Source organism: Coloeus monedula, assembly GCF_965178545.1.
Source record: "Coloeus monedula genome assembly, chromosome: 4".
Lineage (NCBI taxonomy): Eukaryota > Metazoa > Chordata > Aves > Passeriformes > Corvidae > Coloeus > Coloeus monedula.
In genome coordinates, this window is record NC_138784.1 from 3,624,630 (window position 1) to 3,651,413 (window position 26,784).

The 26,784-nt window shown below is 46.3% G+C and overlaps 2 protein-coding genes across 2 annotated transcripts; both read left to right on the forward strand.

Moving 5' to 3' along the window:
- The first annotated feature begins 1,341 nt into the window (after window positions 1–1,341).
- TUBA8 (tubulin alpha 8) lies at window positions 1,342–8,119 on the forward strand. The gene is made up of 5 exons (XM_082280998.1): window positions 1,342–1,491; window positions 4,725–4,947; window positions 5,603–5,751; window positions 6,305–6,985; window positions 7,797–8,119. The coding sequence occupies exons 1-5, from the start codon at window positions 1,489–1,491 to the stop codon at window positions 8,082–8,084; spliced, it is 1,344 nt and encodes a 447-aa protein (XP_082137124.1). The 5' UTR covers window positions 1,342–1,488; the 3' UTR covers window positions 8,085–8,119.
- Window positions 8,120–15,321: 7,202 nt separating this feature from the next.
- Window positions 15,322–26,162, forward strand: USP18 (ubiquitin specific peptidase 18; the record flags this gene model as incomplete). The annotated part of the gene is made up of 10 exons (XM_082280623.1): window positions 15,322–15,490; window positions 16,141–16,237; window positions 17,459–17,604; window positions 19,148–19,227; window positions 20,003–20,149; window positions 20,978–21,073; window positions 22,072–22,242; window positions 22,981–23,112; window positions 23,546–23,595; window positions 24,121–26,162. The coding sequence occupies 10 exons, from the start codon at window positions 15,322–15,324 to the stop codon at window positions 24,167–24,169; spliced, it is 1,137 nt and encodes a 378-aa protein (XP_082136749.1). The 3' UTR covers window positions 24,170–26,162.
- Window positions 26,163–26,784: the final 622 nt, after the last annotated feature.

Consider the following 26,784-nt stretch of genomic DNA (forward strand, 5'->3'; position numbering starts at 1 on the left):
GCTAGATCAGACACGTTGACTCAAAGTGTGCCTAAGAGGTCTTGGGTGGTGGCCTGCTCAAAGTATTTGCTGTGAGACTTTTTCTTGATTCTCTGAAGCTGTGAGCATTAACATTTCAGATTGTCCAGAGCACCAGAGCTTGTCTGGAATGTTACCACTTCCAGTGGAAGAAGAACACTAGAGCAACCTGTTCCTTAGTCTCAAAGCAACAATCTGATGGTTTTGTGGAGAACTCAGATTCAGCTTAAGCAAGCAGCAGATGGAAATTATAATGGAAATTCTTTGTAAAAAAATAATTATGGCTCCAGAAAGTTCTGTAGCTTTTCCCAGCCAAAATCAAAGAGTAATGATTTGCAGGTTTATGTAAAGAACAGCAAAATTAAGACTATACCAAAGTTGAGTTTATAAAAACTAGTATGAACTACTTCTCACTGTTAAAATGTAGGTGTTAAAGAAGATACTTATATGCTGGTTGCCAAGAGTGGCAGAACAATCTGTTAATATCATCATGTCAAAGTAGACTAACCTACATTTTAGGAATTGTCTATTTAAATGTCTACTCATTAAACATCATCATAAACAGTACATTTATAAAGTCTGGGGAAACACAACACTCAGATTCAAGCAATTAAGTGTGCCTTCCTCTTTGTTACCTAGGGGTTGCAGACACGAGGATTTCTGTACTGAGAGAAGCTGCTGCTTTCCAGTGCTGAACTAGGGCAGAAGGAGCAAAGTGGTGGAGGCAACTGCACTAATCTGGCATCAGAATGTTGGGGTGATGCCTCCAGCTCTGTCCTGCAATAAACACTGCAATAGGAATCAGATTTCTTTCTGTGTTTGGACAGAGAAGGCTGTACTGAAAGCTGTCCCATACTGCTGACAGCCTGGATAACTACACATGGAAAGAGAAGAAATAGAAGTAAATTGAAATGTTAATAGAGAAGCCAGGAGATCATTTAAAAGTGATGGTAGAGCAAGCTTAAGGATGGTAATATATATGTTTAGTTTCCAGATCTCTATTTTTGTTTTTCTTCTATCCTTCTCCTTTCCATTTGTTTGCTCTCTCATGCCTTCTGTACTGGAATTCAGGAGCGATTTTCATCTACAGAAGTACATATTGGCAGAGCAGGGAACTGGGATGGTGTGTGTCTTGCAGGTGATGTACAATCCTGAGGTGTTAGAAAGCACAGCGTACGATGTGTCACACGGCTGCGCTCCAAGTCAATAAGCGTGCCAAGCCTGGCTGCACTGAGTTTGAAAGCTGGGGTGGGTGTGAGCCCTGCCTGTGGGGGAGGATTTGCACAGGAGGGTGCTGGAGGGCAGGAGGCAGCGGGCTGACCTCTCCCCTCCACGCTGTGACACTGAAGCGCAGCAGCAGGTGCCGCGTGCCGGGCCCAGGGTGCCTCCCGCCCTGCAGCCCAGAGCCAGGCTCCGGCACAGACCTGCCACCAGTGATCCCAAAGGGAAGCAAACACCTCTGGAGACACCATGGTAAGGGGGATGTGGGAACCCCGGCCACACGGGGATGGGGAGGGCTGTGGGGGAGGGAAGGCAGGGGGATCTGCTGTTGTTATCGGTAGGTTTTGCCGCAGAACCCTGATCTCACACACCATTTACCACGTAAGAAGATGGCAGAGGAGCGCAGAAAATCTTCCTGAAGCATTACAGCATTAAGTTTTCTTCAGAGAGTCCCTAATTAGTGGAATTATAAGACAAACTTAATGTCTTAATGTGGAGTCTTAGCTGTTTGGTATTTTCTGTTGTGACCACATTTTCTCAATACCAGTTCATTTGCATGAGAGATAATTCTTTTTAGAAATAAACCAAAAAAAGTTATTTACCTTTGTGTCTGTTTTAAATTAATTTAGCCCCAATGGCTATACTGTCCATAGCTATACAGGGTATGCAGGTGTGTTTCTGGAGTCCATGAATCCTTTTATGTATGTATGCGTTTAAGCAAGTGAAAAAATGCCCTTTGTTTTTAAGTGTTGGAGGTTTGTTATAAATTTGTAGAAATCGCTCAAAACCTCTTAGAATGTGAAAAAAATCTATTTCAACTTGTACTCCAATATATCTCTAGCACTGAGTCTAATTTTGGTGCAGAGGAAGAACTGTGTTACTTTCTGCCAGCTCACCTCGCAGGCAAGATACTTCCACAGGCTTCCCAGACCTGGGGAAGTGAGCGTGTTTGTGGAACAGCTGGAAGATTAAAGTCTGCCTTTGTGCAGTAAATACTGGAGCCAGGTATTAGTTGGTTTTTTTTAAGATTTGAAGCTGTCCCAGGTTTAGTTTCACAAAGGATCTGGTCCTTTCTACTGTTTCTTTGTTAGTCCTGTCCTGGTACATTGGTGGTAGGATGTGAAACATGAGTTTGGAGTAGGCTCCAAATTAAAATATCATGTAAAGATCAGTTTACTGCTACGCTGAAGAAGGCCCACTCTCTTCCCTACGAAAAGTCTGGCATCTATTTTATTGCTGTTTACTGTGCAAAATCAGAGACCTCTTTTTCACGGTCTTCTCTCTTTGGCAGAATATTTCCAAATTGCTGCTGGGGTAGGAGAAGATGAAACGGCTCAAAAAGCGGGGTTGAGATACGGTTTCAAATGAGTGCAGCTGAAAACTCAGTCTAAAAAGTCTTCAGCTATAGTCCTGTATGAAGCTTTACAATATTAACTTCCTAAGGCAGCATTCACTTGTTCTGTCTGTGAAAAAAACACACCTAATTCCTCTACAGATCTGAAGAGCTGAGCAAAGCAGCTCTTTAGGTGTTAAGTATTGCTTAACTTGTAATTGTAGTTTTGCTTTAAAAGATACTCTTTCTAAAAGCCAGCTGGCCTCATTGCTGTGTTTGAAAAGAATAAAACCCCTTCTTTTTCTTGCTGCCAGCCTCACAGATTCACACTGGGATTTCAAAGAAAAGGCAGGAGCCTGCTCTGTGGAAAGTCAGCATTAATTGAATTCCCTAAGCCCAAAGATGCCTTCAGGGTCTCCTGAGTAGTCCTCCAGATTGCAACACTCTGACTTATGAAGCCCCATTGTCACTCAAATAACTCAGAGACTTTTGCACAACTCAGTTGAGAAAAACAGGGTTGTGCAAGTACACTTGAGAGCACATGCAATTGCAGAGTCAGCAGCTTAGAAATGAGTAGTCAACAGAAATAATTTATTTCATTGAATGAAAGATTTAAATTGAGCTTTCATGTTCATTTGATCTTCTGGGGATGACTAGCTGGGGCAATGATGACTTCTGAACTTCTAGCTGCTTCTGAAAAAAAATGTCTTCAGTTATGTTTCTTAAACACAAATATATGTCAATTTCTGAAGAAAACACTGCTCCAGAGATGCTGCTGCTCACATATTGTGACTGAAAATTTAGTTTTTGGGGAGGATACATTTCATTCTCAGGTCACAGGATGATTTTGCCGGGTTAGTAGTTACAGAACCTAATTAAAAAAAAAAAATTAACTGGTCAAATCTGATACCGACTTTGGTTATCTCTAAATGCAGTATAACAAAACTAAAATGAGTGAGGACCATCCTCTGCCCTTCAAGCCAAGCCTGCTTCATAGCTGGACATCTCAATCCTCCTTCCCTCTCCAAAGCCTGGCAGCGGTCAGTGAGCTGCTCACTGGAAACGATCCTTGACAATAAATTGTTTTCTGCATGGTGCCTAAGCATTGTCTGGAAAAACATTAACTGGCCTAAGCCAAAACTGTGCCAGAGACTGTGCTAATTATCAATCAGCACAGGAGATCACAGGCCAGTGTTCAGTACTATGACCTGAATTTTTCTTACTCCCTGGTATGGACAGGGCCCTGGGCATCACAAAAAGCTTGGGCAGCTTTAATAGCTCCAAAGCAGAAGCCAAATATGAAAAACTCCTCATGCTTGAAACCACTCTCTCCTCAAAAAAATGCCTTTCACTACACCCAGTGTTGCAACTGCTGGGACTAACCCAGAAGTATTTGCTTTATAATTCTGTTTGTGAACTTATAAAATCCAGCACCAGGGCCTTCATTTTCCAGTACTTTTAAGTGTATAGGATTCTGGAGCAGTTGACACCTTCCTGCTTTAGCCTGGTGTTACATCGTTGTCTCTTCCTGGCTGCCACAGAAGGAATGCTCAAAATCGTGCAAATAAACACACTGTACTGCAGTGGCACTGCCTGATAAGCAATGGACCTGTGATATAAAATTAACGGAGCTGGAAGGAACATTTGTTTCGACCAAGAAAGTCTGAAACAATTTCCTTAGGTGAATATTGCCGAAAGTAGCTCTTCCAAGTTTCCACACTAGCCTGCTATCAGAGGGTAGAAGGATCAAAAGACATCACCTGCCTTGGGTTACATAAGGGTGAGGGATGCCACGTGGCTGTGTCAGGTTCCAGCCAGGAGTAAAAATAAACTAAACTGGGATGTGCTCCTCAGCAGGGCCAATCCAGGAGGAAAGGTGGGGTTCGTGTAACTGAAATTAATTTTTCCTGACTGTTTTCAAATACTTCTATAGCACAGCACACAGGTCTTGATTTTTAAAAGAACTGTCCCTGTATCTGGCATGTGCAGTCTCATTGTGGTCGTGGGGCTGAACAACCAAATGAACAGCTGACAGTGACAGTTCACTGATTTTTTTGGAAAAGCAATACACTGGGGAAAATGTGACCACCAGGAATAAGGAGGACTAAGGCACGCTGTTTTTTCTGACCCCACCTCTCCTCTCTCCCCTTAGCGTGAGTGCATCTCTGTTCACGTTGGCCAGGCTGGAGTGCAGATAGGAAATGCATGCTGGGAACTCTTCTGCCTGGAGCACGGCATTCAGCCAGACGGCACCTTCAAGGACCTGCAAGATAAACTCAGCTGTGATGACTCTTTTACCACATTTTTCAACGAAACAGCCACTGGGAAGCATGTGCCACGGGCTGTAATGGTGGACTTGGAACCAACTGTAGTAGGTCAGTATAGAAATATTCCTGCAAAAGGGAGATGAGATTGCTTTTCCTCACATCACCATGGTGTGCCACCAGTCTCTGCTGGCACAAAGCAGCTCTTTGTGCCTTGGGCTACCACTAGGTAGCATGAAATTAATTTTCTTGTGACACAGAATGCCAGATTCTGTCACAGGTGTTACAAACCTAGGAACAGGAAGATCCCCAGCAGTTTAATAGCTGGTACAAGAGGTGTGTACAACTTCTCTTTGCACCAACATTTAACTTTTGGGTTTGTCATGACATTTTTGCCATTCAAATTCTGCTTTTCTTCAGTTTGGATTCAAAGTGGGAGCCTGACAGTTTCTCTCCAATAATAGAAGAATGTCTAAAAATTGGGACACCTGAATTTCTTCACACTTGTTTTCTGGGGACTTGTGGATGCAGGCTGTACTTGTCACTGACAAGTTCATGAGAAGATAAGTGGCTGGATTGAAGAAGCACCATAAATCAATCAAATGCAACAATGAAAAAATGCTCTGGAGACATTTCCCTCCTCCATCACCATCTGTTCTTTGGCATCATGACCTCCTGTGACTGACAGCATGTATTGATGCCAACAGCAACAACCAGAATTAGTTGGCACTGGAGCATATTCTTACAATTTCTCTTTCTCCTTCAGATGAAGTACGGGCTGGCACCTTCAGGGAACTTTTTCATCCAGAACAGCTGATCACTGGAAAGGAAGATGCAGCCAATAACTATGCCCGTGGCCACTACACCATTGGCAAGGAGAGCATTGATATGGTGCTGGATCGTGTGCGTAAGCTGGTAAGTCCCAATAGCTTTGAAACAGCAGTTTGGACTCTGCAGAAGAAAGAAGGGCAGAACTAACAGCTTGTTAACTGCAAATGAGACCAATGGCTCAGAAAAGACATTGCAAGTCATACAGACTATGTTTTGGACATGGTCCAGAAGAGAGAAGCCCAGTAGTTCACTTCCCAGCTGTATGCCTCCAGGTTTTGAATATGTAAATAAAGTGATCTTGAATATGTAATTGTTAATTATTAGCACAGCCCTACAGCACCAATACTGATATTGAAGGGTGAATTATGCAGTTGTACATTGCTGGTTTCAACTAGAATAACAGAGCAGTGTGAAGTTCAGAGAGATGCCTGGACAGGTAAGGCTCTCTGTGTCATGAGTTGAGACAGTGAGGAAAGCAAAGGTTGGAATTATCACCAGCTGTTTCCCAGGAAAACTTGACATGAAATCTGTGCTGTATATTGCCCATGACTGCTCACTCCTTCAGCTCAGGATAAACTCACATAGTAAAGTCTTTTCCACCTTTTTCAGCCCCTGCTGTTTCTCTTTTGCCTTCTAGACTGATGCCTGTTCTGGGCTGCAAGGATTCCTGATCTTCCACAGCTTTGGTGGCGGTACCGGCTCTGGTTTTACCTCCTTGCTGATGGAACGCCTCTCTGTGGATTATGGAAAGAAGTCCAAACTGGAGTTTGCCATCTACCCAGCCCCTCAGGTCTCCACCGCTGTGGTGGAACCCTACAATTCCATCCTGACCACGCACACCACGCTGGAGCACTCGGACTGTGCCTTCATGGTGGACAACGAGGCCATCTACGACATCTGCCGCCGCAACCTGGACATCGAGCGCCCCACCTACACCAACCTCAACCGCCTCATCAGCCAGATCGTGTCCTCCATCACGGCCTCGCTGCGCTTCGACGGCGCCCTCAACGTCGACCTGACAGAGTTCCAGACCAACCTGGTGCCCTACCCGCGCATCCACTTCCCCTTGGTGACCTACGCCCCCATCATCTCCTCCGACAGAGCACACCACGAGCAGCTCTCGGTGGCCGAGATCACCAACGCCTGCTTCGAGCCCAACAACCAGATGGTGAAGTGTGACCCGAGGCACGGCAAGTACATGGCCTGCTGCATGCTCTACCGGGGCGACGTCGTCCCCAAGGACGTCAACGTAGCCATTGCTGCCATCAAGACCAAGAGAACCATCCAGTTTGTCGACTGGTGTCCAACAGGCTTCAAGGTGAGTAGGGCTGCCACGAGTTTCTCTTCAGTGTTCAAAGGGCACGTTCAGCCTAGTAGAAAACCTGTATTTAACACCTTCAGTCTTGTGTATTTCCCACTGAGCATGGAGAAATATAGATATTTCCCGATGAAAGTAAGAAGGGTGCATTTATATAAAATGTGCCTTTTCTCCTTTGGACATCCCACTGACACATATTTATATTGCCACATATTTAAATAAGTGGAAATTCGAAGTGTATACGGGTTAAAATTTGAAGAAGTTTTAATTTCAGCTGACCTTTGGAACAGCCAATGAGCATTGCCTCTGAAGCACAATCTAAACTTAAGGAAATACCAAAGCTGGTAAAATTAATAAAGGAAATGCTGATATTAGGGAATCTCTTCGTTAACCTAGAAATGTTATATAGCCTCTCCCCACTGGCTACACAGCCATGCTGGGAAACATTTTCAACAATAATACAGACATTAACAGGGGGAAAATATTTATTATACAAATGGCCCTTTCAACAATGAAAACTCTCAAGTGGGAACCAACTTTTTATAATAGTTTCTACAGAGTACCTTGATGAAACTCTACTTTCAGTATTGAGTAGCTGTTAAGAAGGTACAAACTTGTCAGTGTACATTAAACAGAAGAATAGTATAGATATTCAAATGAGCGTGTGCCATACCCTTCAACATCTGTAATGGCATTTGCCATCTGGCACCACTCTACCCCAGAATCTGTAACTTTACTCACATTTCTTCAGCTCTTTGACTGCCTCCTGCTCCTGCTTTTTTGCAACCTTCTCTCACATTCCTGTTTCCAGGTTGGGATCAACTACCAGCCTCCTACAGTTGTTCCTGGTGGAGACCTAGCCCAAGTTCAGCGCGCCGTGTGCATGCTGAGCAACACCACAGCCATTGCCGAGGCTTGGGCAAGGCTCGACCACAAGTTTGACCTGATGTACGCCAAGAGAGCTTTTGTGCATTGGTATGTGGGTGAAGGCATGGAGGAGGGAGAGTTTGCAGAGGCCCGTGAGGACCTGGCTGCCCTGGAAAAGGACTATGAAGAAGTGGGAACTGACTCATTTGAAGAAGAAAATGATGGGGAGTAATTTTAAAATACACTCTGTTCCTAGTGAGCACAGAATTGTCTCTGTGTCACTGTATTGCACGTATCCACAATTAGCTCAGCTTTTCTGTGCATTGTGAACATAAATTCAGGAGAGGTCATACAGTGACATTTTTTATTCTATAAGTGACAGGCAAATTATCCTGTAAGATATAACCTGCAAGCTGTAGTAATGTCCCACCACTCCCAGCAATGTAAAAAGACTTGCTCTCCCTTGCACACTTAATGTGAGCCTGTTTAAGCTCTAAGGTACACGACAGACTCACTATATTCCAGGCAGGTCATCCCAAAAAGGTGCAGAGCTCCTGCATAGTAGCAACAGAGCCAACAGGGACACCACAGACACCTGCCAAAGCCGGGATTCCACGCATCCCCAATCAGCCACCGTGACACTCTTCGGGATATTTGAAAAGTCATGGCAATCAGGTGAAGTCCCAGGGGACTGGAAAAAGGGAAACCTTGTCCCCATTGTTGAAAAGGGTAGAAAGGAGGGCCCTGGTGACTGCCAGCCTGTTGGCCTCTTCCCTGTGCCTAGGAAGATCATGGAAGAAGTCCTCCTAGAAGCTATGCTAAGGCACATGGGGGGCAGATTTAATTGGATGCTCATGCATAAATTAATTGGGCACTTATGGATGAATTACTTAGGTGCTCATGCATAAATTAATTGGGAATTTATTAACACCTTTGTGCAACAAATGAGATACCGTCTTGCTTTTTGATTAGGTTCTCCTACATGCATTTGTGATCCTGCTTGCTCATTTCAGGATCTGGATTTTTTTATGCTGCTAATAAAGAATTCCTTTCAAGAAGGACCTGCCTATAAAAAGTAAGACAATTCTTAGAAATAGCCAAGTTGCCTTTCTTTCAAGACTGTGAACTTTCAGACCTGAAAACCTCCTTTCCAGGTCTGATTCTGCTAGTTTTTCTCTCAAAAAGTAAGACAATCTCTCTCCTTTGTTGCACAGTAGTGTTCATAAATTCCCACTTAATTAATGCATGAGTGTTAATTACCTCACATTTCCCGCCCTTTCCCCCTTACATTTCTCATCCTTTTTCCACCTCATGTTTCCTGCCCTTTTTTATCTCCTTTTCCTCACATTTCCCACCATTTTCCACTTCACATTTCCCGCCATTTTTTCTCTCTCTTTTTCTGCCCTTTCCCCCTCTATTTAAATACTTCAAATGTTGGAAAAAGAGGGATTTTCCCTCAATTTAAACCCTTTAAAACAAAGAAAAACAGAAATTTCCTTGCAATTTAAAACCTTAAGATGAAGACAATAGGGGATTTTCCCTCAACTCAAACCCATAAAATGGCATAATAAAGGTTTTCCCTTTCCACTGGAGGCACTGGGATGGGACTGAGAAGATGAAATCAAAGAGAGAAAGAAAAAGGATCCTCCCTGCCCCCCACGGCTGCCCCACCTGCTCAGGTGAGCTGCTCCCCTCTCCTGCACCGCCCTGCGGGACAGGGCTTGTCCCTCTGCACGTCCTGAGCAATGCTCCAGGAGCACCCAGGTGTTCCCCCGTCCTGCAGGATGCTCCCACTGCTGTCCTGTGAGAGATCCCCGGAGATCGCCCACTCCAGAGGCTCCAGAAACCCCTGAAAGCAGCCCTCAGCAGGGCCTGCCCCTCCTCATCCTCACTGACCACACCCGGGGCTGGATCATCCCTCCTCACCCTCACTGACCACACCCGGGGCTGGATCATCCCTCCTCATCCTCACTGACCACACCTGGGGCTGGTTCATCCCTCCTCATCCTCACTGGCCACACCTGGGGCTGTCCCACCCCTCCTCATCCTCACTGACCACACCTGGGGCTGTCCCATCCCTCCTCATCCTCACTGACCACACCTGGGGCTGTCCCATCCCTCCTCACCCTCACTGACCACACCCGGGGCTGTTCCACCCCTCCTCATCCTCACTGACCACACCTGGGGCTGGATCATCCCTCCTCACCCTCACTGACCACACCCGGGGCTGCTCCACCCCTCCTCATCCTCACTGACCACACCCGGGGCTGGATCATCCCTCCTCATCCTCACTGACCACACCCGGGGCTGGATCATCCCTCCTCATCCTCACTGACCACACCTGGGGCTGTCCCACCTCTCCTCATCCTCACTGACCACACCTGGGGCTGCCTCGGACACTGATTTCCACAGGAATTTCAGTAAATCCCACTCTCAGACTCACTCAATAAGCTGAGCAAACCTTGCTGCTGTTCGTATAAAATCTGAAGCCGACTAACATGAAGAAAAATAGGCTCGATCGGGATTACAGTGGGCACCGCTGCAAAGTGCGCCGGACCGGGCCTGAGCTACGGCAGAGGGGAAAACCCGGACTGGATTTTTCCGGGATACGGAATGGGGGAAAACCCCGGACTGGATTTTTCTGGAATACGGAATGGGGGAAAACCCAGACTGGATTTTTTCCGGGATACGGAATGGGGGAACCCCAGACCAGATCAGGCAGAATACAGAATGGGGGAAAGCACAGGCTGGATTTTTCGATTTTTCTAGGCTACAGAATGGGGGAAAACCAATGTTTTGTACAGAGATGTACAGCAGAGTCCACATTCGTGTTCCTAAACCAAATTGCTCCAACAGTGCGCGCTGTGAATCGCCGCTCTGCTGGCGATAAACATCTCAAACACTCGACCACCGCAGGCACCGCCCAGGTGCTGTAAGAGACCGGACTGGCGGTGCTCAGGGCTCGAGCAATCGGTGGGTGCTTCTCCAGTGACGCACGGAGGGGCTTCCCAGGTGCAGAAGGGCGTGCCCACCTGAGGCTACAAACTGGGTTTCCAGATAAGGAAGCAGCTGATAAGAAGCAAATCCTTCGAGGTGGGGTAAGTCCTGGTCATGCCTCCCTTACGAAATGACCCAGCTGTGAATACTTCTCTCTGAAGTACTGCGACATTCACACCTCATTCACGGCTGATGGGCCGTAACACAGGGGTTGTGATTTCTTAACTTCCCGAAGGCTGCTTAGATCTCATCCTGACCACCAACACTACGATTTACGTCATTTGCAAGGACAGTCAGTAACCAGGAGCCCGGCTCTTGAAGCAGTCAATGCACTTTTTGGAGCTCTCTGGACACCAGAAGTGCCGTGGCAATTGTCAGGGGCTAGCAGCTTCTGTCAAAGGGACACTACACCGTGAGCTCGGCAGGCAGTGCGTTTGGGCACCCAAACACCGCGCCTTTCACTTTTAGCCATCCCTTCACCTGAGCCCATTTTCTGGGCTCACACTTCTGCCTGCTGCCTGCCTTGGAAGTGGCGTGTCGGGACTGAGTTCCGCAGGCAAAGCTTAAAATACCCTTAATATTCCTCCTGAGCGCCCCAGGCTCTCACAGGGGTCATTACCAAAAGCTGTTTCAGCTGCACGCTGCTTCACTAACTTCCACCTGGCAGATCTAGTTCCTATTTAACCTTCAGTGACCTTTTACGCTTTGTTTCATTGTCTCTCGGCAATTTATGGCTTAGCTGTTCATCTCTCTCCCTTCTATCAGGCAGTGGCCATACAAGCCAGCAATAGGAAGGTACCATCACTAAATTTAAACTATTGCTGAGAGCCTCTGCCTCGGTCACAGCCAAGACGCTGAGTCATCTGTGCCCTTCTGCTCACAAGTCCCTAAAGATGTCCACACCGCTCCCTGTGACGATTCAGGGCAGTTTCCACTGTCCCGGCTGAAGACCCCGGACTGCTGAGAACTGACGAGTTGTGCTACCTGTGACAGAGCCAGGCAGTGCGAGCACGTTCCCCACTACCTGCCCAGAGGGTGTGCAACTGGGACCTCTCCCCAGGGAAAGCTCTGATGAGCTCCAGCCAGCCCCTCTGAAAGCCTCCTGTGTGCTGTCTCCTTCCCACGGCTCCGCGAAGCCGCGCGGGGGCTGCCCAGAGGTGCCGAACGCAGGGCTGGCAGTACCTGCTGTCCTCACCCGTGCTGCCGGATGAGCTGTGCGGGGACGCTTCAGCCCCAGACTGCCTCCCCCACGCAAAGTGAGCTGTGTTAAAGGTTTCTCCCAGCCCGCTGCGTGCTGGGATGAGGCGGCGCAGGGCGGCTCCGAGTTTCACTTTCTGTGCCTGCTCCCGGCCGAGCGGGAAATGAAAACTGCGCGGCGGGGCGGGCACTGCCTCTGCCTGACGCGGCGGGGCCGCCCCGCTCCGCCCGCCGCTCTCCCGAGTCCCGCTGCCCTCCCGCTGCCCGCGGCTTCTCCGCACCGCTCCGGCGCGGGCAGATGTGGTGTGCGAGCCCCCGCTGCCCCTTGTCAGCAGGTGCGCTGTGAGCTTCAGCTCGAAGCGCTGCTGGTCCTGCGGGAATTGGTAAGAAGCCTTTTTGCTGGTTTGTGAGATCGGATGCCAGAGGCGCAGTGTGTCAGGAGGGAAGGAAATAGAGAGGGAAATAACGGAGAGTAGGTTAGCAGCTGAGGGGGAAGTCTCCTTTCAGTTGCATCCCAGAGAAGTGTGGAGGTGATGCGCTCTCAGGTGCTTCCTTCCCTTCCTTCTTTGAAGGGTGGGTCGTGACACTGAATCCCTTCTGGAGCCCTTGATGGAGCACCTCAGGGGGACCATGGAAACACAGAATGGTTTGGGTTGGAAGGGACCTTGAAGATCTAGTTCTAACCCCCCTGCTGAGGCCAGGGACACCTTCCACTAGAATAGACTGCTCAGAGCCCCATCCTGGCCTCCCTATCTGCAGCCCACTGCCTGCCCTAGCACCATCTACACCCCAAGATTCCCGTGACGGGAAAGGAGCTGACAGGGAAGGGACGACAAGTGCCAGAGGTGGGAGCCATCCTCGTGGGGTGTGAAGAGACAGTTGGGGGTTTGTCATGAGAAGTCGGTGTCTTGGGAGGGCAGATGGAGAGTGGAACAGGCCAGGGTGAAAGGGAAGATGCTGGGCTGGCTGAGGGAGGGTGAGGGTAGATGATTATGGGGTGGAGGGTACGAGGAGGGGATCACTGCTCCCTGTTCTCTGCCCAGTGCTGGTGCAGCCGCTTGGCTTGGCCAAGCCACGTGCGCTGAGGTACCGAGTCCTACCCCTGACGTGAAACCAAGACGCTGCTTCTCCAGGGAGAGAGGAGAAATGGGGGTAGGAGGAGAGCCTGCTCCCCACTTCCTCGGCTCACTCACCAGTTGTTTTATATACTTGTGCAGGGAAAAGGAGGTCAAGTGCAAATCTTAGGAAGGCTGTATTTCTGATAGCTAAAACGAGGCGGTTCCAAGGGTTGGGATGTTCTGTTTGTGTCCCTGGTCCCACAGCAGGATTCCTGATAGGGGTGACTGGGAGAGAATTTCATAGAACCAGAGACACAAATCCTCCTGTATCCTACTGCACCTTCCTGCCCTAAGATCCCTAAGATCTTTCTACCTTTCCCTCAAGCCACCCAAAGCCATTTAGCCCTGTGCTTGGTCTTTAATCCTCCCTTTCCTGACAAAACATGCGTCTTGCAGGTTTGCTTTATCCCCAGTACATCCCCAGCTGTTGTTCAGCTACCTCTGTGCTGCCTGTCCCTCTCCTTTCTGTCTCTTTCCACATCCCCACTGCCTGTGAGCATCCCTTACCTTCTGGCTGATACTACACCAGCTAAACCCACCCGCCCGAGACGGGCTCCCATTCCAGCTCAGCTTACAGAAACCTGAACACGTCGTTAAATCATTTCCAGGAAAACAGGCAGTGTGTGTTCAGGCTCTGTTTTGGCAAGGGCGAAATCAGATGAAATTTCTCTTTTTCTGTGTAGCTGTTCTAATCACCGGGCTTGGGTATAAAAAGTCACGTTCTTGAATCTGTCTTTGAATGTCAGAATTGATTTTTTTTTTTCCCCCCTGAATAAAACTTCTCAGCAAATTTGACAATATTTAGTGACTCTTAGTGTGTGACACTTAGAGAGCAAAAGTAATCTTCAGCAGTCAACAATCAAAAGTACAGTTGGGAGTAAGTATACTTAAGCTTAAAGGTAATAATCGGGGAAAAAAATCCATTTCTAGCTTCTCTGCCCGAATCTTGAGTAACTTTGATATTTGACACTATTAGGCACAGTTAACCCAAAAACATGCTTTTAAAGCAAAGGTTTTCTTTTTTTATGAAAGGCAGAACGAGGATTTTGCTTCTTTTCCTTTCTTAGTAGCTTTTCTTCATTCTTTCAGTGCTTGGCCTTAGGCTGATTTTACGTGCTGTTTAATGTTTGTAGGATAATAATTTCTGAGCATTTATTTTGGGTCTCCGCAACCCCCCCTTCCCCGTGAATATCTGCTTTTTTCTGATTCTGTCTGCATGTTGGCAGTGGGCTGTTAGAAAGTTTCATTTTTGCATTTGAACTTTTACTATATTGTTTTGTCCATGTATTTTTGTTTTGCTTTAGTAGCTGAGTCACAGGAGACTGTCAGAATAATGGTCTGTTAAATCCTTCCTTTAAAATCAAGGCATTATAATGGTTCTCTTGCACAAACAGTTACTTTGCCTGTGATCACTTGAAGGAACAGAAAAAGAAACTGGTATGTTGGTGCTTGAACGTCTTTCAAAATTACAGTCCAAAGTGTCACAGTAATGCTGTGACTCAGGCGCTTAAAACCAACGCCAGGGAGCCCAGTACAGAAACCAAACGTGCTTATCTGGTCAGGAGAGAAGGTGAAACTTGGCCTTTTGAATACTTGGGCTACTTTGTGTGATAAAACATTGCTTTTTCTAAACAGAGGAGTTTTGCAACATCTGCCTTTTGGGCAATTTTAATCATCTTATTTACCAAATCTTTTCAAACAGGGATACGTGGAGTTCCGTGGCTAGATGGAGCTGTTTCTGTGGAACTGAAGGCTCATTTATTTATTTAGCCACAAGAGGAAGAGAGGATGAGCAATTGTCGTCAGACTCCCTTTCTGTTCCCTTAGCAATAGCCCACATGCCTCAACACTCATGTTAATTCAAATATCCCAAATGCTGTTACAGTAATCTTACTGACTTTATTGATATTCCAGGCTGGGCTGGATGGGCCCCTCAGCAACCTGATCTAGTGGGTGGCATCCCTGTCCATGGCACGAGGGGTTGGAACTAGATAATCTTTAAAGTTCCTTTCCATCCCAAACCATTCAATGATTTTATGATTCCACCTTTTTCATAATGAAAATGTTGTGGACAAGTCCTGTGTTTTGGGATGCTCCCACTCTTTCTGATCTTTCTGTGTCTCTCTGCAGTCCTTCTGTCTTTGAACAATATTGTTGATGGGACAAAGAAGTGGGCGTCAAGAAAGAAGCAAGAAACCAGAGCTGGCATTAAGTGAGACCATGGAGGCAGAAACCGAAGTACGAAATAATGAAGAGGAAACCAAAGAGGCGAAGGCCAAAAACCAGAGGCTGATGTCTGTCTTTGGTGTGGCAGACTTAAAAAATGGTAATAATGTTTTGCCTATTCTTTGCTCTCATATTTTCTATTTCTAATGCCTGCTGTTCCATTCTCTGTCCATAGGCTTTATTTTCTCCTACTCCTTATGTCTTCACTGAGAAATATGCAGATGATTCTCATTTTGCCTTGCCAAGTAACCATGTTGAGTTTTTTGAGAATGGATTACATGGAGATCTCAGAGCTTTTTCCCTATTTAGCTCCATAAATTGGCCATTGCAGCTGAAAAGGCCTAGCTGCTGGCTCTGTCTCTTTCCAAACACAGCCAGCAGTGCTGGATTTGCTAAGCTATGGACTAGGACCTAGTTATTCCCCTCATACAGGTGACCTTTGCCTCTTGTTCTTCTATTTTATGTTTAGGTGTGTTATGAGAGGACTGAAGATAGAGGAACTGGGAGAAATCTGAGCATCATTAGCCAGGCTTACTTGGATTTTCCTGTCAGTTGCCAAACAAAACCCAATGTTATTTGCTTGAGCAATGGAAGAATAGATTGAACACATTTCCAGCTCTGACCAAGGTGCTGGGCCTATCCACTGAATGCCTGAATATGCGCAAGAAGAGTTTGCCACTTTCAAATAATTTCCACTTTCTTTTCTTGTACCTATCCCCAGGCCTCACTTCCTCTTTTTCTTCCCTACAGAAGCTATCGGACTGTACAACCTTGGACTGAGCTGCTGTCTGAACTCTCTGCTCCAAGTGTTCCTCATGAACATACGCTTCACAGGGATACTCCGAAGGTACCACCTGTTTGAGCTACTGGAGATATTTCTGTCGTTGCTGTGTTGTCTCCACTCCTTTTTCATATGGGATGTGCCCTTGAAGGCTTGCATCACCGAGGTGCTATGGGGATGCTTTTGTTCCCTCAGCGAGGTCTCTGCCTTGTTGTGTCTGTCATCTACAGACTAGGCCCTGCAAAGGGAGAAGTTGCAGTGTTCTGCCTTGTTAGTCATCTCTGGTTCACGTCCTGAACTGGGTCTTTCTGGCTTGTATCTCTCTTTTCCATAACAGGATGTAATTCTATTCCAGGTTTACTCAGAGGCCGTTAAAATAAAGGATGTGTCACATGTAGCCATATCCACTATTAATTTTGTCACTTTAAGCATGTAAACATAAGCCTACTGCAATCCCTGGCCTCTGGGCCCTGTTTGCCCTGGCTAGCCCCTGATAGAGAAGAGTGGTGTTGCAGATCATGAATACATGGCATTACTTTGTTTTGCCTGGCTGTTGTCTCTGCATGCTTTTGAGGAGGTTTTGGGCTTCCGTCTCCCTACCGACCACACTAATAACTGGTTTGATTTGTTTTCAATTTACTCAGTTCACTGCAGCTTTAATCATCTAAGTGGATCATTCCTATTCAGTCCTTTCTTATGTGCTCACTACGGTGCAGAGGAGAAAGAAGACAAATTACAGACGTGCAGAGATGAGAAATGTCATAACTGGGCAAAGCTAAATAATGTAGACTGTAGGTTACCATGCTTATTTGAAGAAAGACTTAGAAAAACCTGTGGGCTACAATAAATTCACAGAGAATTAAAAGGTATTGTTGGCATGTAGTCGAAATACAAGCATTATGATATACATGCCCATGAAATTTTGAGGGCATGTTGAGAATGAGAACATCAATGGGTGGGAGGCAAGAAAAGCTCTGAAATTGTCTGTAACTTATGTTGTTTCTAGAGGCCAGAAAGCACTTGAGGTCCCACTTGGCCTGTCCCTTATTCAGGAACAAACCAACTTAAAATGTTGGCCTTTTACTTTAGAACTGTCAGCCTGCACTGTGGGACAAGCTAGTGCAGGTGACTGCTTCCCCTTTTTCCTTCTTTTGCTGAAAATGTACCCATTCTGGTTCCTCTTGAGCTGCTGCCTCTGCTACTGACCTGTGCTCCTTCAGGTGTGATGTCTGGTATTTCTCCATTGTACAGCCTGATTACCACTGGTGTTGCTTCTTCCCCTTTCAGGATTGCAGTGCCGTCATCTCATGTGCAGAGGAAGAACAGTGTTCCGTACCAAATGCTCCTGCTCTTGGAGAAGATGCAGTGTGGCAAGTGCAAAGCTGTTAGTCCCACAGACCTGGCTTGCTGCCTTTCACTGCACAGGGTGAAATGTAAGTGGCGCTGCCTCGTGCCCACCTCTGTCTGCAGACCAGGGTGCTCATCATCCAGCACTTACAAGCAGTGCAGACTCCAACATCTCCTTCAGGAATGCAGAAATGTCAGGAGTTAGGTGCACAGAGACACAGTGCTCTTTGTAGCTGCCTCCCAATGAGTGCAATGCTGTGACTTACTTGGGAAGAGAGGAGAAAAACCCTGGATGTATTTGCTGATGTCCAAAGGGTGGGAAGACTATCAGACTGCTAGAAGATCCAGCTATGGATACTGGCCAGGAGGAAAGGGCTGTGCAGGGCAGAGAGGCCAGTTCACTGTGTGATTTGTCTTGCTGTACTGGCATCATGATAGTGAAATAGCTGCTGTTACTTACTGGAAGAAAGGGATAGTGTGGAAAAGAGAATGAGTTCGCACAGATCCCTTTCCTGCTCCTTCTTATAAGGGCAGAGAGAAGAATTTTCAGGCTAAATATCCCAAATGGTTAAAGTTCTAAAGGAGTGAGCTTTTTAATGCATGGGTGGCCAGTGACAATGGGATGCCAAGAGTCTGTCTATGTGTACAAATACACAGGGTATAACCAAATACCCTTATCTTTATCATATAAAAGCCCAAACAGGAGAGCACTGAAAGGGGAGGTGCCCTGACCTTTATGAAAGAGGAGCACAAGATAAGCTCAATATCCCCGCTTGCATCATTTTTCCCCTGACTCTGAGTGGCTTTGCAGTCAGACATCTCTCTTCCAGTTAAAGAGAGATAAGGATCAAGGGGTTTATACTATCTGGTGTGTGAGACATATGGAGAGGCCCTCCTGCCACTTTTATCTCAGCGCTCAGGACTAGTTTAATCCTTCATGGGGCATGAGGGGATGAGGGAAACTGGTGTGTGGAGTAATAAAGAATCTTCCCTGTATTGTTTCTAAGGAGGATTCAAAAGGGACTGTTCCCAAGGGCATGATAGGACATGTGACATAAAGGTGATAAGACAAGGCGTTATGGCTTGAAACTAAGAGCAGGTTTAGATTCAGTATTGGGAAGAAATTTTTTACTGTGGGAGTGGTGAGACACTGACACAGGATGCCCAGGGAAGCTGTGGATGCTGCATCCCTGCAAGTGTTCAAGGCCAGGTTGGAAGGTGTTTGCTGGTCTAGTGGAAGGTGGTTTTGCCCGGGGTGGGGGGAGTGGAACCAGATGATCTTTAAGGCTCCTTCCAACCCAAACCATTCTATGATGCTATGAAATATAACCCTCAACTCAGAGAGCCATCTGAGCCCTCCTCTGGTGGGTACTGAGTATCCTCTTGTCCCTACATCTGGTGACAAGGACACGACTTTTGCACTGGGTGGTACAAACCCTCCTGTCTTTTCCCACTGCCTGCTCAGGTCACAGTGGAGAAATCGCAGCTTGTGCCCAGTCTAAGCTCTGTCTGCAGGGACAAGAGACTGGATCTAATAGGGGACAACAAATCTCCCTTTGCCATTTGTGGGAAATCTGTGTTCAGTGCTGTTCATGATAGTGATTGAGGTTGTGTTTTCTGTTTGTGCAGTGTTTGTGCAGCATGATGCTGCTCAGCTCTTTCTGACTCTCTGGAACTTGTTAAAGAAGCAGATGAAAAAGACAGAGCTGGTAAGGATGAACCCTTGGCCCTTATCATGTGTGGTTTCCTCTGCTCCTTGAAGGATCCCATCCACTGGCAATTGACCTAAGTTAAATTTTAAAAATTATCCCCTCTCTCATTGCATCTTTCAAATGAGACAGAGAATCTTTGTTTCGTAAGCTTCGGTATTTTGAATCACAGTTAAGTTTTGCTCGTCCTACTTTCAGGGCATGCCAGTCTCCATTCTAGTGGGAGAGCTGATTAATAACCAAAAGACTGATCTTTTTGCAGCACTGTATTTAGTTATATGTAATTTCTTTTTTTCCCCTAAATTTCTGTAATTTGGTGTATCTTGACACAGCTTTTCCATTCTTTGAAATCAGCCACGTGCACTTCATTATAATTAGCCACTGATAGTACATTATGTATACAACAGCTCCTCCCGTGGGACTGGGAAAAGTGACTCTTCCCTGACTGGCTGTCATAGTTTTATTAATACAGAAGACAGGCTTCTGTTGCAGTTTCAAGCAAAAAAGAACAATTCTGCATCAAAGCAGATATTTAACTGTCTGATCTTACAGGCTGTGTCTTTCCCTTCTGTTAGGGAACTAGGGGAATGAATTGTTCTCCTTTAAATTGTGGGAAGTACCCTGTCCACATAAGTCACTGTCACATCTTGGTTCCAACCTTGAAGCAATAACCTTGCTTGAAATGTATGACCACATGGGCTTCCCCACCCATAGGGAAACAGCTCAGTTGTCTTCTTCATAAACCTTGTTTTGGCCTTTATTTTCATGCCTCCAGGTTGAAGAGCTGAGGGATTTGTACACAATCTGCATACAGGAGCATCTGGCCTGTCAGAAATGCTCTTTTGAAGTAAAGAGCAACAGCACCATGTTAACCCTCCCACTCCCAGTGTTGGATGCCAATTCTCACATGCTGAAGACTCTGGTAAGTTTAGCAGCAGCACTGTTTCCTTAGGAGATGATTCCTCTCTGTTCACTGTGGGAGCCTTCTCTTGCAGTAGTGGTGTCTTCTGGGTCTTATCAAGAATCCTTACAAGAGTCTCTGTAGAGTGTCTGGGACTTCGAGGTGGTCTTTTTCTCATTCACATTTCTTCTTTGTTTGGAGGAGCTTTAAAGCTCGCAAAAAACGTGCTTGCTTTGGGGACTGAAAAACAAAGGCTGTGAAGAGCTTTTCTAAAAAGAGTGCTGATTAAATACTCTGTAACAGACTCAAAGACTCAAACTACACAGTGATGTGCACCTGGGAGTCCTCAGGTACCACAGAGAGGTGCCCTAGGTAGCTCAGCATCCCTGTGTTTGCCCAGTGTCCTGTCACTGTGGAGTCAGTGTTGCTGTGGACATCCAGATGCAGCAGTGCCAGTGGCCCATGTGTGTGCTGCTGGATACAGTGGATTTTTCAAATGCCAGTGGACCACCAGACCTTATTGATTCTCTGACCACTTTACAATGTTTCAGCATTAAAGAGCTTCTCTGAAAACCTCTAAGGCTTTGAAGTAGGTATAAAAGACACACATCAACACCTTCTCTGTGGAATATGTGGTGCTTTTTTTTTTTCCCCCAACTAATGCAATCACAGCAGTAGCTAGGAGAAATGAGGTACCTATTTTTTTCAGGCTGCTAGGCAGTCTTTTGTCCTTTGAATAAAACACACCTTCTGTAGCTTTGCTGTTTTCTTGGACCCTCTGAAATAACATAGAAATAAAAATCCAGCTTGAAGGAATTCAGTTGAAAGAAATCTCCTCTGTCTTCTTAGGAGGAGTCTCTGCAATACTTCTTTCATCCAGAAGAGCTGACTGGTCAAAACATGTGTTTCTGTCAACAGTGTGGGAGGAAAACAACTTTTCTGCAGGTACTTGGAGAATTATTTCCCCATGTCTCACACCCAAAACTCCCTTTAGGACTGGGGAGGGTGGGGAAAGGACTCAACCATATCAGTTGAAGAGGAGACCAGCACCTCAGATTTGTCAGCAGAGCAGTGTCAGTGAGATATAAACCACAGGCATCTTTCCTCCTGTTACGAAGTTCCCTGCTGTAGATGTAGCTCTTGCCACAAAACAATACTTTCAAGGGTTTTAATAGAAGTCAGTGAGGGATGTAGCATTTCTGTGCCAGCAGAAAAGCTGCTGTTAGTTTATGTTGTGTGCCCACTGTGGGCCTTTGCACTGCTGTGTAGCTCCAGAGGTAGATAAGAATATGTCACTGGAGCTGGTCATACACATAAAGGTAGGATACTGTGATTTCCTTTCTTCCCTGCTCTCCCCAGTTCTTACAGTATGAGTCTCTGCCAGATGATGTACTGGCTGTTTCATGGAGAGCAGGTGCATTAAAGGGAGTGGTGTGTGAGGGAGGCTGCCTCAGCCCAAGGCTTGGAGGGGACTTTCCACAGCATTGTCACTGTTGGGCTGCCTCTGAGGCCACAAGGCATCCACGTGTCTTGGTGGCAGTGGCAGCGATCCCAACAAAGGCAGTGCTGGAAGGAAGGAGCTGTCAGCCTTCTGTGGTCACATGTCACAGGAAGTTGATTTGTCTCTCCTCACCTTCCTAGTGCTACCAACCTGGGGCTAGGAAAGCACGTGAGAAATGAAGCAGCCCTTGAGGCACCCAAGGCTGGGTGCTGATCACACTAAAGCTGAAAACCTTGGTTATCACAGCTCTGTTACGTGGGTGTGCCTTGTGTGCAGACGGGCTACAAAGGTTTGGCATCTGCTGTCCCATGGAACTGGCAAATATTCACCGGAGCACTGACTGCTCTCCATTCTACATGCACTGGGTGGCAATGGCTGTTCCCACCCCGCCTCCCCAGGGTTTGTTCCCTAGTTTTCAATGGTGTTATTTATTGCTTTACAGAGCATGAAGCTCGTCCGTCTGCCACAGACTCTGACCTTGCACCTGAAGCGCTTCTGCTTTGAAAGATCATCTCACACACGCAAGCTAAGTCACTGCCTGCCATTCCCACAAGAACTTGACTTCAATGAAGTCTTGACAGAAAATCAGTGCCAAGCAGATGACAGTGAAAAGGTGAGATACTCCTAAGGCCCTGTTCAAAAAGGGCAGATTTTTTTCTCCTCTCTGCTCCAGTCTCATAAAAATTTAAGAGATCACACCTTGTCTCAGTTCTAAGTGCCTGTCTTAAAAATCTATGTCTCAGACTTTACCTGTGCCAGGTGTTGTCTCACATCCCATAGTTTTAACGGCTTCAGTCAATGTTCTGTGCTCAGATTAAATAACCTAAGGCACCAAAACTGGAGCTTCCTGCCTTGAGGACAAAAGCCAGGCTTTGCAGATCTCACCTGTCTAAGACAGAAGAACTCTATTCCTGGTATTTCCCATGCAGTATTGTTGGTATTGTTGGCCACAGAGTTGGGTATTGTCGGCCACAACAGCTTTGCCAAGTAGCTGAGGTGGATCTGCCCCACTGTGGGTCTGTTTCTCTTACTGGGAAATAACAAGGGGAAGTGTGGCAACAACAGAAGTCACCGCTGCAGGTTGGCTGTGGTGAACCTCTTTGCTGCTCCTTTGTTGTCCTGTTGCCTTTTTCACAGCCCTCTGGTCTCCAGGGAGGCTGCCAGCCCATAGCTGACAGGCAAAACTCTGAGGGTAAGAGCAAAAAAGGCAGGATACTCAGGGCCAATCTGATTTTTTTTCCCCTTTTTCTTTACAAAATGCACGTCCTTGCTGCCCTGGCTGCTGCTTCTCTACAGTCCATGGCAGATGAGAATTGCTGCACTGAGAGTTACTCTTTGTGTCTCTCTGCAGGCTACCTGGCAGTATGAGCTTTTTGCTGTTGTGGCCCATTCAGGATCAAGCAGCTGTGGCCATTACTGTGCCTACATTCGAAGCCTCACAGAGTGTAAATGGTATTGCTTCAACGATTCTGAGGTTTGCCAGGTGAGCACATCAAGCCACGTTTCTTTTGTACCTTCCTGGACGCTTCTCCAGGTCTCATCCAGTCTGACTGGCTGCCAACTAAAGAGAACCAGGAAAGGAAACTGAGGCTGCAGAGCTTTGTGCATCTCTGCTACAGGATGCTCTGGGCTGAGGGCAGAGTGACTCTCACTTCTGTACCAAACAAGGCCTCAGGTTCTGCTTTGCCATTTGCTGAATACCCTGCTTGATGTACCCTACATCTGTTTAATGTATACGTTCAGAAGAGGAACTGCTTTTCCTCAAAGAGTAAAAGCAATAAACCAATTTATTGAAAGGTGTTAATTCCTGAAGTGCCACTTAAACCACTCTTCTGAGAACTGCTGGATGGTATCAGAAATGTGTCCATCTCTTAAGAGTTTTTATCAGCCTCCTCTTGTGTGTGTTTCTTCTCTAGGTATCGTGGGATGATGTTAAATGCACCTATGGACATTCCAGCCGCTACTGGTATGCAAACATATCCCTGTTCTTTCCTGATGCTGCTCTGGACTTTGGAATGAGGGTAGCAAAGAGAGGGAAGACAAATGTTTTGGCCTGGATATTGCCTGGGGTGTAGTGGGGATGCAGGAGAGGAGAAGAGGCATCCTTGTGCCCCAGTTACTCTGATGGGACTGCATATGCCTATCCTGGGAAGCCTACAGGGTTGCTGAGCAGTCACAAAGGGGGCTGCAGGAGTGGTCTTGTTACTTAGGACTGTTCCTTGGACCCTCCTCTATCCTGACAGAAGTTGGATGTGTCAGTCAGGATTTCTCTGTGCTTTTTGTTCTGATGCATCATACGAGAATGAGCTTATAGGAGGGAGATAATCCTTCCTATAAACTACAGCACTGCCAGGGAATCTTGGGAACACTGGAGAGGACCAGCTTAGTTGACCTAAAGCTCAGAAAGCTGAGCAGGAGCAAACCTGGGATGTTACTTGCAACCTAGATCTTCAAACATACCTTGTGATTTGGTTTTTCTTTGCCTCCACAGGAGAGAAACGGCCTATCTCTTGATTTACATGAAAAAGAATCCTCAGTAGCCCCATGGAGGAGTATCAGAATGTCTCAGAAAGCTGTGCATTGTCCATGGAGCTCAGCACCTCTGTGCCAGTGTGGACATGTACAGGTGTTTCACAAGAAAGACATTCTGCACTCAGCAACCTCGGCCTTCACATTCATCTATGAAGAAAGAAGCAGCAGACACTCAACTAGAGAAAGGATCTAAGAACTGTTGCAACTAGAAACTTTTTCTTTTGTGGGTTTTTTTTATATTTATGTGATTCTGCATGTTCATTTCCTCTTTAGAAGATGGTGAAGTTAGTCCTTGTCTCTGCTGCCTTACCATTTTCCTTAATGCGGATGCCTGGGTTCCAGTCCAGGGGAGGTGTTTGGCCTGAAAGCCTGTGTGGTGTTCCAGGGAGGTGTGTGGTATGACTGGAGAGCTGTGGCAGCCATACCTAGCCAGTAAGAGCTCAAGACTTCCTTTGTCCTTTTAGCACCATTTAGATGCTGGCAAGCTGGGCAGGAGACCCCAAAAATCACCCCAGAAACAACTGGAGGAAGGATCAGAACTCTTACGACACACACTCCTTAAAACCTCCCTGGAAATGAATCACTGCACGGGATGAGATGTGTAGAGAAGTGTTTTAAATCAGAAGCTACTGGAGCAGTTCTGATTTACGAGATGAGTTTGCAAAAATTTGTGCAGGTGATTATTATTTCAACAGGTCTATCAGGGGTTTAGATGCATTTTCTTTCCTGTAGAGGAAATGTTCAGAGCAGCAGAGATTCTGAAGCTAATTAGTGATTTTGCACAACACAGGCCATACACAGGTGATAAGGGAAGCGAGGTGCCTTGATGTGCTTGAACTTTTGGGATTTTCCTTAAGTATTCTTCACCTGGTTGCCAGCTGGAATTGTCTTGCTCTCTCCTTTCCTTCTCTGCCCATGAAGTGGAAATGTCCCCCAGGTAGAAAAAGGCTCTGAAGAAAACAATTTTGTAAAGAAACTGAGTAATATTTAAACCTCCTGTAGAGTCCTGTCACTCCGTGCTGCTGGTTCAGCCAAGGCAAGACCACACAGTTGGAGGGAAAAGGTAAGGAGAGCTGGAAAGGAAGGTTGGTGGTATCTGACAGTGGGAACAAGAATGTTCTAAAGGCTCATCACAAGGCTCTGTGGTGAGGAAAGTTAAAAACTTTGTGTGGCTTTTAAAGCACTCATGGTGTTAACTCTTGATGTGCCACAGTCTGGGAAGGGATCGAGGATCCCAGAAACAGATCTGGAAGTACCTACAGCCTAATATACTCCGTGACTGTATCTTTACAAAGGTGCTGTTTTTGTGGGACTGAGAAATTACAGAATTAGATTAATATTATTATAGAAATTATATAAAATTATAAAACTAATGTAGATATCCTATGTGTATAACTTAATTTTATTTCGGTAGTGATGATGAAGTTCACAAATCATGTCCATTTTCTGTTGATATGTGGAAGGTGAATTGTGACATCTTGGAGCATAGCTGTGAAATTACTCCTTCATGGCGTAGCAGGTATTTATTTCGCTGTATTAGCAAGGTCCATTATTCTGTTCAACTCTGTATTCGTATTATTTTTTCTGGGGTGAAAAAATCCCAGTGTATTGTTTGTCATCAGGATGAGGAATTCTCAGCCTGTTCACCTTCAGGAATGCATTGCACTCTTCCTAAAGCATCTTGCAGTGGGTGAGTAAGAAAACCAAGTTCCTGTTTGCTTTTCCAACACTTCGCCTCTGTGAAGGAGCTGAAAAAAGCTGCACTTTCAGGAACTTTCAGGAACTGAGAAGTTGTTGGGATAAGAGACTGACATTTCTAATTAGCTATAACTTGAAATTCAAAAACTTATGCTTATGAAAAATGCCTTAAATGTGTCATAACCTTCCAGTGATGTGACCCATCAAGGAAACAACTGCAGAGACATATTTAAGAATCTTTTCAGTCAGTGAAAAAAAACATTTAATTTCAGTGAAAAGTAATCAGTGTTTTTTTGAATAAAATATTATGGGATGCATTCCCTAGAAAATCAGTCTTGTGCTTTATTCTTGATCTGGTCTTCCTAAACACCCTGAATGCAGCTGGGAGGCTACAGGCCACGTGCACAGAGGTGTGTGCTGGCATCAGGAGTTCAGGGTAGAGCTGCTGCTGGTGCTTAGCTCCAAGAGCCAAGGCAAACCAGCTAAACCTGGACACTTCACCCTTGTGCTGGAGGCACAATGAGTTTGTTTTCAGGTTTGCTTCCACGTGCAGATGGGCCATGGGGAGAGCAGGGTGGGGTGAGCGAACTCGGGGTTTAAAAACTGCCCGACCGGAGCTGCTTTTGCAAAAAGTCACCTTGGCTGCCTCTGTGGCCACAGCAAAACTCAGCCTTGTGCTGGATAAAGTGCCCAGGAGTTGCTTTCATCTGAGGAGCCCCCTTCCAGCCTGGAGCCCGGGGTTCAGGGCTGGTGTGCTGCTGACTGGGCATAACACAGAGCGTGGTGGGCACGTGGAGTCCTCAGCTGGGGCTGCTGGCATAAAACAGCTCCCGGCGTTTCTGCCAAAAACGCTTTTCTACCAAAGAACCACCACGAAGGAGTGGGCATTATTTGTCCTGTGTTTGAGTCACTGTGCAAATGAAGC